The sequence below is a fragment of the Chrysoperla carnea genome, chromosome 3 (genome assembly GCF_905475395.1).
Source record: "Chrysoperla carnea chromosome 3, inChrCarn1.1, whole genome shotgun sequence".
NCBI lineage: Eukaryota > Metazoa > Arthropoda > Insecta > Neuroptera > Chrysopidae > Chrysoperla > Chrysoperla carnea.
The window spans coordinates 33,414,634-33,427,489 of NC_058339.1; the positions used below are offsets into that span (position 1 = coordinate 33,414,634).

At 28.5% G+C, this 12,856-nt stretch overlaps 1 protein-coding gene across 4 annotated transcripts in view; it reads right to left on the reverse strand.

Annotated features, from left to right (window-relative positions):
- The window catches only part of LOC123296569 (phosphatase and actin regulator 4), a 387,108-nt gene that overhangs the window by 305,321 nt on the left and 68,931 nt on the right, over nt 1-12,856 (reverse strand). For 3 of the 4 annotated variants that reach the window (XM_044878096.1, XM_044878097.1, XM_044878098.1), the window contains one exon: nt 3,924-3,971. The exons of the other annotated variant lie outside the window; for it this stretch is intronic. In XM_044878096.1, the coding sequence (XP_044734031.1) occupies nt 3,924-3,971 (48 nt within the window). The remainder of the gene's footprint in view (nt 1-3,923; nt 3,972-12,856) is intronic. 4 annotated transcript variants of the gene reach the window in all.

The window sequence follows — 12,856 nt, forward strand, 5'->3', positions numbered from 1 at the left end:
ACCCAGCGGTTTCAGCTGTGCGTTGATCGATCAGTCAGCTTCCATTCTTGTATTATAGAAATATTTTGCTGATTATTGGGAAAATCATTTTGCACATGCGACAATCGCCCACTCTTTTAATGTCATTCCATAAACCAATTTAATAAACCATTAAATAAACCATAAACCAAAATTTTTTAAAGATTTAAGCCTGATTATGACTGCCATATATTGACTGTTTAACATCATAGTAATTTTCTTAAAAGAAGTTAGTTTATTTTAGGTAAAATTATTATCTTACTGAATTTCTTTGTGCCTACAATGCATATACCTAGTTAAGTTTTGTTGTTAAGAGAGAAGATGATAACATTGATGATATAAAAGATAAAAATAAAATTTTCAAGGAAGTTTAATAAATAACTATACATAGAAATCGACCAACCTTAAACAAATGGATACGAATGATGGACGAACAAACAAATCGATTTTTCTTTGTAAATAGATTCTTATTTCTCATTTAATTTATAAAACAATTAGAAACGAATAATAAAAGAAATTTGTAGAAAATTGAGTAGAAATAATCAACGAAAAAGGTGCTGGGCACCACAAAAGGCATCAGGGCTCCGAATGAATGTACGCACTACCGAACAAGTCCTTCAATTTAATCTCTAACCTAACCTAAATTATTATAGAAAACATTATAGAAAACGAGTATATAAATTATACCTAAAAAGGATATTTTTTTTTAGTTTTTATAATCATGCTGTAAAATGGAAAATTTATAGCCGTCGATAGAAAAGTATAGTAATTAAAAACTTATTAATTAATAGTTACATTGGTTTCATAATATAACAAGTGAAAAAAAAAAATTGACTGAGTAAATTGTTGAAATACCATGCATAGACAGTGTTGATTACTCTATCACATTACACATACAAACATGTCAAACATATATAACTGATATCCCCATATAATACATGCTATACAAATTACACCTAATTTGCGCACTCACGGGTAAACAGTGATGTTTATGAAAAAATGTTTCAAACAAAAGTTGGTTATTTTTTTATAAGGAATATTTTTACATTTAAACTTTTGATCTATCTCTAACGGTTTACAAGATGGGTCCTATGGACCAAGAGCCAATTGACCTATGTTGCTCATTTACGAACTCGACCTTACTTTTTACGTCCTGAGTACACCGTAAAAATTTCAGCTTGATATCTTTTTTCGTTTTTGAGTTATCGCGTTGGCAGACAGACGGACGGACAACCGAAAATTCACTAATTAGGTGATTTTATGAACACCTATAACAAAATTTTGTTCATAGCATCAATATTTTTAAGCGTTACAAACATGGGACTAAACTTAGTATACTTTGCAGATTATATATATGCATTTTATAAAAATATAGCGCCTAAAATAAAAAATTTAAAAAAAAAAATCGCATTGAAACGAGCAAAAATCTTTTAAGCTATTGAAAGAAACAGTCAGTACGTTAATTGAGATCAAAATTATTGTTACTTTTGCCCAAACAAATATCTGAACATCACGTCGAATAACGGTGAATAATAAAATAATAAAAATATTTGAAGTTTGGAATAATAAATATAACACAATTTCAATAAAATTTTTTGATTCCTCTAATTACAATGCACAATATTTAAAGTCATTTTACAACACAATCTAAGTAGTTGTTCTTAATTAGAAAATAATAACACATTTACGTAATCCCATTGAGAATATTTTCTTAGTTTAATATAGAAATTAAATGGTGTGGGGACTAAATCAGATAACTTCTGTTATAACGAAAACCAGAAAACTAAAAAACTTTGTTACATAAATTTTTAGTTGCTGTAAGAATACAAACTAAAAACTGTACGACAGTTTTTTAGCTTCCAATTATGTTTTCTGCCATCAAAGATGCTACTTTACAGTCGAACCCATTGAAATTACATTTTCAATAAGCAATAATCAAGGTTTTTAAAAAATAAAATAAGGTATTTGTTTTTAAACGTGTAACATATTTATTTGTTTAAATAATGAAAAGTAATTCTAAGCAAGCTTTGTGGAAAATCTTAATAAAAGTTAGCGAAGGGGCGTACCGAAAGCTTTAACCTAATATATGTCACTCTCCACTCTTGGACCTAGTCCATTGATTTAATTAGATAAATATGTGTTTATGCCTAAATACTATTGAATATATGAAATTTTTAATTCTCAAATTTTGATACAAATTCAAAAACTGTTCGATTCTATTAGTTTCGATAGTATCGAAAAGATAGCAATGATGATGGAAGTACATAAACAGAAAAATATCTATTTTTATTAAAAAAAAAAAAAAAAAAAACTAGATAAAAAAAATTCAACAATATAAACGTTTAAGTAATTAAAACAATAGTATTTTAATAAAAATAATAACATTACATACAGTGTTTATATAACAATAGAACTATTGTTTTTGTATAAAACGTCTTAATTCTTTTATTTTCTAACTATTTTTATTTTCTTCATTTACTTTAAACATCTACTCTGCCCAATATAAATATTTTAGCTTTTGTCTTCCTTATATACATTTTTTTTTTTTTAAATTATATAGAATTATTATTATTAATATTCATTATATATTTATTGATAGTTATCAATTCTTAATTGTATTTATTGTACATTAATTTTAAATGAATTAAATTCATTGTTTCCATAATGTAAAATTATATTTGAGTTTATAATTAAATACCTGTAATTAGGGTTCCAATGGCTCCCACTCAAGAAAAGCTTGCGAGGATGCCATACCAAGAAGGTCTTAACAGATTAGGAGATAATCTCAAAAACCAAGAATTAAAGGCATGGACCAGCTACGAAGAAGGGCGAATCGCCAAAAGCCTGTTGGATGAAGGAAACTCGCTCAGTAACAGAGCCGAGGAAATCTTGAAACTAAACAGAGCTGATATTAGAGTCATCGTAGAGTTACTCACAGGGCATGATAATCTGAACAAGTTCCAACATCAGATTGGAAAAAGACAATCTCCCGCGTGTGACAAATGCGGAGAAAATTCAGAAGAAACATCGATCCACTTTCTCTGTTACTGCCCGGCGCTCATACTGCAGCGAAGGAAATGGTTTGGCCGGCCATAGTCGAACCAGAAGAAATTAGGAAACTCAGCGCTAGGCAAATCCTGGGTTTCAGTACATCAGTTGGTTATAACAGCCACTGAAAAGCGTAGCGGGGATAGAGTACAAGGGTCTACTTGGCTAGGTGCTCTGAACCATTGCTTCGAGGCGCGATCCTCAAGCATGGCCCACTAACCTCCATACCCATAGCCAATTAGGGTTCCATATCAAATTAAAATCAGAGTTTAAATTATGGCAGGTAAAATATTAATACCTATAACATATCCCAATTTCAAAGAGATAGAGTAATGGGTATAATCTTAGTGCTTAAAGTTCAATTGAAACTGTAACCATTCTTATCTGAAAAACGCTTTATTTTATAAAGCTTATTTTCTATTAATGAGTATTTAAGAGGATTATTAAAACAATTATAAAGTTTCACGCCAATCAAATCATGTTCAAAATTTGTACACAACAGCCTTAAAACTGTACAATTAGTAAAGTCTCAATTATAGTTTCTCTACAATAAAATGTTCTCGTACTCAAAGATATGAAATAATGATATGATCCAAATGGTATTACCTAGTTATTACCGATATAAACATAGAACGAGGAAGACGACACCAATTTATTTTTCAATTATAATTTAATTAATATTGTTAATTATTTCAGTCTGGTTTTGAATTAGATTCTCTTCTGCTTCCTTATAACCTATAAATTGTCTTTTTGTAGTATGAATTTGTTTACTTAAAAACTACCAACCCATTTCCATATCAATTTTAATATTTCCATAAATCAATATTCCAATTATCTATTTTTATTTAAGTACTCACCAGTTTGGTCTGTTTTTAACAATGGTTCGGGTGCTACGACAAACGTACCTGTAAAACAAAGAAAAAATTAAATATTTAAACAATCCTTTATAAACCGGTACAAAAAGAAGAAATAGCGGTTATAAGCTCAGGCTGCGGAAGGTTGAGAACTAAATTATATTATCGAAAATCATTGCAAAAAATTGTAAGAAAATAGATTTATTTAAGTCACTTTTCCACTATCCGTCACCATGTTTGTATTATATTCAAACAAGGTGATCCCAGTTATAACAGCAGGGCTTCAGAAAAAGTTACAGATAACGTTATAAAAAGGAAAATTTCTCAATCCATTTACAGCAGGAAAAGCACGTCATTTTTTATACACTACTTTAAATATCCCTTCAAAGATATATTTCCAAGAAAAATTACATAAAAATTTTTTAATACTTTATGAAGTACACGGATAATTTTTTAAAAATTTTTTTAAAATTTTTTTTCTTTATTAACTAGTCGGAACTTCAACTACATCATAATAATTGCAAAAATAAAGTATACAAATCGAATAAAATTTCTTTTAACTTGTTTAACAAAATTGATATTTTGCAATTGGAGACAATTTTCTGAAAAATATATACATATTTCACGTAAATTAGAAAAACCGGAATCATTTACCAACTTTGAAACGATAGATCTTTCTCTTACAATTTTTTATAATTTTCAAATGATTAATCGTGCAACACTTAATTTTTGATTAGCATAAGCACATTTTAATCCAAGCTTATTTCAATTTTAAGTTAAGCTTATTCGAAATTATTATTTTCCACAAGTACATCAATTAATTTTAACGCAATGATTAAATAATTAACTTACAAGTATACTCAAATTTTAAATAGGGTAGCAAAAAACATTTTTTTTACCTAATTATAATTAACAAGATATTAATATTAAACCACAAACACGTTTTTCCCTTTAAAAATTCCCCCAAACAGAAAAAAAGGGTAAATTAAGAGATAATAAATAATTCGTATTATATAGGACATTATGTGAATGGAGCTTCAACAATAATAAAAACTTTAATAACGTGCGTTATACGATTTCTCGTAAATAAACACGCGCGTACGAACTGCAAAGACTTTAAGAACTTTACATCCAGTTACTACCATTAACATTGCAGTGAAAAATTTTTTACAATCTTGGGTTCTGTTATTTGTAGAGCAAAGAGCTAATTCGAAAGATCAAATTGTAAAGCTGAGTCTTAGAGCATTTTTGGAAGAACGATTCAATTTGAAAACTTCCAACAATCCATTCAGAACAATGTAACTATACGTCAAAATTGGCGATCTACAGATTCAAAAATCGAAATACGATGGCATGCCTGGGCATGCTGTGTTCTTCGATTTACAGAAAATATTATGTGCTTGACACTATCAGCAAGCCTCATGTGGGATTTGTTACATCGTCGCCCCTTAGTTAAAAAAGAAAAAGCTTCCTAAGTTAAATTACCAAAAATTAATGTAAATAGTTATGGAAGTATTTAAGAACAAGGAAATATAAGCCAAGAGTTTTCCCATTCCTTACTTGGTTAGTAGTGGCATAGTATATATTAGGTAATATAACATTATAAAATATATTTATTTGGAAATGTGACCTGTGTTTTAAATGTAAGTTTTCGAACTCTCTCAATGGTTTGTTTCGAACAATATAAAAGGGTGAACATATTCGCGGTTGCTATGGTAACTACAATGATTACACACAGAATCATAGAAGCATTTATTTATACACGGTGATTTTTTAAAAAGTTCCCACCTTATTATATATGTAAACGGTATGGAAATTAAAAAAAAACGGAAATATATGTATCGTGCAACTTTGTGACTATCTAAGAGTGGCTATCTTTCTTTACTTACATGACGTAAAAAAACCAACGATTCCAAAATCAACATTGTTAATACATGGTATTTCAACATTTAACTCAGTTAATTGCTTGTTTTCACTTGCTAGTATTAGATACTGATTCTTTGCAAAAAAGCACCTCTCGTTAAAACATTTTTGATTCTGGCCTCAATTTATTGCACCTAATTTTAGATATATTCGGTTTTAAAACTGTCCACTAAGAAAATTTTTAGCTAGCAAATTCTCAAAATAATAATTTTTGAATTCTTATTTTTTATCGAAAAACAAGTTAATTTTGTCTGCATATTAAGTACCAAAATAAATTGGATACCGAAAATTAACGCCTATGAAAATTTTTAAAACAAGTGTTGCTTTTATGCGTTTTTTTTTATTTGGTTTTCGAATTATAAGAGTGGGAACTTTTTTAAAAATCATCAGGTGTATGTTAGTGTGCGCTGTGTCTGTCTACAGGATAGAATATTATCAGACGGCAGTCACTAGTTGTAGTAAGCAAGCAACATTCGCGTATCAATTTTACTAACCCTATCTAATAATATGAATTGTACATACAACATACAATATTAAATACAATATACGTTTCAAATACGATCAAGATTTGCAAGTTAACTTCTTTGATTTTCTGTATCATATGTCATCCAAAGCTTAGAAGAGTCTAAGTTTCTAAGCATGTAAGGTAGGATATTATTATAAAAGTCCTTCGATTGATTTGAGCATAGGCAGGTCCTAAAATCATTAGAATTAAGGTAATTTTGCCCAGCCACTTTAGGAATATTGAAACTTTTACATAATATTTACAGTTCGGGTAGATCGAACGAACGCTTTGGTACCAAATCATAAATGTGAAGCTTTTGGTCCACTAACAGAAACACTACTTTCGACAGTGGATAAAGAAAGTATTTTGTAATTGGTTAAAATTTTTTCTTTTAAAAATTCGCTGTTCTACTGAACCTTGGAAAGCGGATCAAAAAAGACAGTAAAAAAACCGATAGCTAATTTAGTCACATTTTTTTGTAGCCTTTTTTTTGACTTAATAAAGAATATGACATAAATCTGTGAATAATTTTCTAGGCAAGTATTTTGCAACCGCCCATCGATTTCTGGTTCGGTCATCATCAACAAAACATTAATCCACGAAGACTTATTGTTTAAACTTATTCCAATTTTTATTTGCTTTTTCATGGCAGTAATGTTGAAAAAAAATTTCGCAAGCCCATCTAACCAATTTTGATGGTTAGGGAAAGCGAATATTTTTGACTAACGAACTTTTTGGCGAATGATTAATAACTAAGGTTCTTGAATATTAATCCATAACTGAGGTTCTTGGAAGTTTCATTTAAGAGTAGGTGTAAATCATACGTGTTAAACGCACGTTTACTGCTACTAGGGTTGGCCAACGCTAACAACGTCATGGCGTAGGTGCGGCAGGAAAATAGGAGCGTCAAATTTTTGTCAAAGATTTTTCGTGTGGAGCTACAAGTTAAATCCACCCTTAACAACTACACGTATTGTAAACAAGCGATCAACGCCTTAGCAAAATGCTCATTTGGACGCCTAAATTAACAGCCAGCGCAAAATAAAAGAAAAATATTTCGCACCCGGAATTCATCGAATTTTCTTTAAAAGTTAAAACCTAAAAGAAATCGAAGAAACCGATTTTAAGTCTTTTTAAAGGGTCGACTATGACCTACAACGACTATGTGATGACTTGTTTGAAGATCAGCTCAGGTCCTAGTTGTTGTTGAAAAATCTAATGACACTGTGACAGAGAGACAAATTTTACAAATTTCGTTTGTTATCTCAAATAAATAACCAAAAGTTTTAGATTAGAAAAGATGTTCATAGTCAAGAACGTACATAAATACACATTTACTAAATAATATACGATACCATTAAGTACATTTCATTTATCGAAGAGTACAACTACTAGTTCGGGAGTAAATCGGAGTACTTCTCTATATATTATAAATGCCAAAGTAAGAATGCTTGTTTGTTTGTTTGTTTGTTTGTTAGTTACGCTTTCACGCTAAAACTAGCGAATGGTTTTTAATGAAACTGTACAGCAATATAGCTGATATATCAGAATAACACATGAGGTATAATTTATAAAGTTATATTAATAAAAAATAAAAAAAAATTTAAAAATTAATTTAATCTGACATTACCATAAATTACAGATTTCTGTAAAAGTAGTCATTTGACATAACCATTAATTACAGATTTCTGTAAAAATAGTCAATATTAAATATTTCATGGCCATCTTTCTGATGTACTCAATAAATAATTACTATTATACATTTAAAAACCATACATATCATTATTTCGAGTGTTATAGAAAGGGAAAAGCGAGAGCAATCTTTATCAATCTTTACTTTTAAACCCAGCGAAGCGGGTGGGTATAACTCTAGTATATAATATATATTATATATATTTAGGTAATAGCAAAAGATAGAATCTGATGATGATGATAGCACTAGAAATTGTATATAAAAACTTCTGAATTAAAAGACCACAGTAGTTTCCATATGTTCCTCTAACATATATAACAATTTTATAAAGCGTACAAATACCAAACCATACGAGGGAATTATTTGTTTATTTAACATTTTAGTAAAATATTTATATTAGGGTATTACTTCGAAAGGGGTGGAGGATGATAGTGTAGACTTGGAGATACTAACTCAGCATTGGTCATCAGAGTATAATCGCAGGATGATTCGAAAAACTTGTAACAGGCGTAATTTTCTTTGTTACAAGATAATTTTTTTTATAAGTCAATAACGAAAATCATAATGCCATAATTTTCAGGCGGTTGCAACTACCTAAAATACCGTCCCAAAGAGTATCTTTTCGTCGGTATAGTGTAATTTGGAGCCGTAGAAAGAGTATCAATTGATTATTTTCGTGATTGAATGTTTTAAATTAACTATAGCAAGAAAAACTAGCCGGACATAAATAAAATGATGTAGGTAACAATTTTTTTTAATCGTCTTGAGATCAGCGCTCAATCAGCGCTGTGAAGCTATAACTATCATTTACTTTTCATATCACGTAATATCACTATAGATCAGTGAATATACTCTTAAACACAATAAATTACATGGATATTTTTGGAACAAGAAATTTATTTTGTAGAAAGGTAAAAAAATGTATAAAATATTTCTTCTATTTTTAGAATTACGATTCCAGAGGGAAAATATGTGAAAATATCTACATAAATTCGAAAAGATTATTTAGATATAGAATCAACAATCAATATATATATATATATATATATATATATATATATATATATATATATATATATATATATATATATATATATATATATATATATATATATATATATATATATGTAATCAAATATATTCAAATTCAATAATCAATAAATTATATAAGCTTAGAAAAATGAAATAATAATCTGTTCAAAACTTAAATTAATCCCTATAACAATTTGCAACCATCAAAAATTCCTCTACTTTAAATTTATAAAGAGTTTTAGAAGAACCGTGAATTTGGAATTCGGATTTGAAAATTTATTTTGATTATTCATATTTTATTTTTTAAACAGATTTGTTTCCTTTGTAAAAAAATATTTATATTGGGTTATTTTGGTAGTAGTTAATAATATAATTTATTGTTATATAGATACTTTTACGTTCCCGTTCTGAGATCGCATTTCTAAAACCAATTCTTTTGATTAGGTCATTTTCTTCCCTACTATAATAAAACAATTATTGTTCCCAAATTTTCAAAACAAGTTTTTGATTTTTACGAGTACTCATCTGCTAAATAAAATCGCCATACTGATAACATATGATTAGTTTCAGTATCTCCTAGTCTAGTATACCTTTGGCTATAAAATGGATTGCATCAATCTATTTTAGATACAAATATGCACTTAGGAATGTATTTTAAAAATATCGATGGATTAGGTGTAGGTATATGGGAAAGCAAAACGTTAAGTACTAACACTTAGAACTTTGAGTGTAATTGAATCTCTGTGGGCAATATTTAATGCAATGATAAATATCACAACAACAAAATTTATTTATTTTGTCCTTTGTTTGAAAACATTGGATAATATTAGCTATCTAGAAATTGATTCTTGAATTAAATGGCGCTTTTCAAAATTTATGTACTGCTTTCATAATCCAAACTCCAAACGTATGATACATGACGTTAAATATTATAGTAATTTTCGCGTGAACTTCTGAAAATGAACACATTTCAAAATTAAAAATATTGAAAAGAAGTATTGAAATTGGTTCAAACATTTGGAAGCTCCAATTACCCAAACATACACAGATTAATATATGTTAAAAGTTGAAAAATTCAATTCAGTGGCATAAATTATAAACGAAGGGAAAGGGGGTTACATAAGTAGATATACAGTAAAATAGGTCAAACGTATTAGTTAAAAAAATGGATTTAATGCACAGCTCGAATGGAATATTTTCAACTTCAGAAAAAGAGCAACAACTTCCTTCAACAATAGCATCGATGCACATTACTTTTTAAAATTTTAAAGAAAATTGTTTATAATCAAACATGCCTTTTCTCAGCTTAAAACGACAGAATAAACAATATAAGCAATAACGGAAAGATAGTTATAAATAATGAATCAAAGAAATCATCCTATATCTAAAACTGAATTGGTATACAGTAGTGAAAAACTTTTAACTCTTTAAACTAACAAAAACATTAAATATTTAGAATCCAATTTATACAGTTACTCAAAGAATTTGTAGCTAGCAATGTTATTTTCTAATTAATAAAGAATTGTGCTCGAAGGCAACTCCATTAAATTTATGATCAGTTCACCAATATACACGGGAATTTGATTGGAAATCCAATCAACTTGTCTATTACAGAATCATAGAACTTAGAGTGTAATTGAATCTCTGTGGGCTACAGGCAATATTTAATGCAATGATAAATATCACAAAAACAAAATTTATTTATTTTGTCCTTTGTTTGAAAACATTGGATAATATTAGCTATCTAGAAATTGATTCTTAAATTAAAAGGCGCTTTTCAAAATTTATGCACTGCTTTCATAATCCAAACTCCAAACGTATGATACGTGACGTATTAAATATTATAGTAATTTTCGCGTGAATTTCTAAAAATGAACACATTTCAAAATTAAAAATATTAAAAAGAAGGATTGAAATTGGTCCAAACATTTGGAAGCTCCAATTACCCAAATACACAGATTAAAATATGTTAAAAGTTGGAAAAATTCAATTCAGTGGCATAAATTATAGACGAAGGGAAAGGGGGTTACATAAGTAGATATACAGTATAATAGGTCAAACGTATTAGTTAAAAAAATGGATTTAATGCACAGCTCGAATGGAATATTTTCAACTTCAGAAAAAGAGCAACAACTTCCTTCAACAATAGCATCGATGCACATTATTTTTTAAAATTTTAAAGAAAATTGTTTATAATCAAACATGCCCTTTCCCGCCAGCTTCGCTTTAGTGATGCGAGTTAATTATAGAAACACAATGTAAGCAATAGATGTTTTATAGCACCGTAGCTATAAGTAGTTCTGTATCCAATATTCTTTCTATGATATTTGGGTTTGAACGAAAATCATTTATAGTGAGTTTTCATTCGAAATCTGTAGCCCGAAGTCTTTCCTCTAATTGTTCATCAAACTTATACTCTGTTGTTTGTCTGTAGCAAGACGCTTTGTTTCGGAAATTTCTTCCTCAGCTTACAGAATAAACAATATAAGCAATAACGGAAAGATAGTTATAAATAATGAATCAAAGAAATCATCCTATATCTAAAACTGAATTGGTATACAGAAGTGAAAACTTTTTAAAGTAACAAAAACATTAAATATTTAGAATCCAATTTATACAGTTACTCAAAGCATTTGTAGCTAGCAATGTTATTTTCTAATTAATAAAGAATTGTGCTCGAAGGCAACTGCATTAAATTTATGAACAGTTCACCAATATACACGGGAATTTGATTGGAAATCCAATCAACTTGTCTATTACAGAATCATATTTGAAATGATTTTATTTGATTTGACGAACAAGAAAAAACTTGTTGCTTAGCAACGCTTATAAAATAACTAGATACTATAATCAATGGATATTATCAATCGAAATTTATTAAATACTAGCTTGATACGAGCTCGCTTCGTTGGGTTTAAAAGTAAAGACCTTCGCGTTATAGCCTCCACTTTTCACTTATCCCCTTCCATAACACTCGAAATAGGGTTGTTTTACACAGGTAAAATATATGTACAGATTAATATTTTGTTCAAAATGTTATATACTCTTGATGTTTTTTGGAATTTTTTGTTTTTTGAAATTCGAAACTTAAAAATCATCCAAATATTACATAATATCAATTGTAGTGTTATGTAAGTTTTAAAAAGTTCTTAATCAGTTTAATTCTTTTAAAAACAATAACATACGCTGATAAAATGTAATACAAATGAAACTTTTGAAACAAAGTTTAATATAGGAAATTTATAATAATATAAAGATTAATTTGATTAAATTTCAAAACTACAATCAATAAATTATAAGCGTATAATGTATAATAATAAATATATTATGTTCGTCTTTCATATAATTCTAATTTGACAAAATAGGGTAAAATTACTTGTATAGTGACGACACGATGTTAGGCACTACTGTGAAATACGTCCATATAATATATTATAATCAAAATAGTACCATCAGCAACATATAGGAGGAAGAACTATTCTGTTATAATATTACACAAAGATATATCTACAAGTCCAGATCTCCAGACTACATTTAACAATCATATGAAATTGGTATGTTATACATCATCATTTATATAATATTGGATTTGTATACAGCTGATTATGTAATAAGAGTTACTAATTCGTGAAACATGCACAAAAAGTAAAATATAATTTTGAACTACGGATAATTTACTTGTGAGCAATTACGCTTTGCAGTAGACGCTAATCTAGGACACTTACTAGGATTTAGAAAAAAATAGATCGAAAAAATAGACCGAAAAAATACCCCATTTTTGAA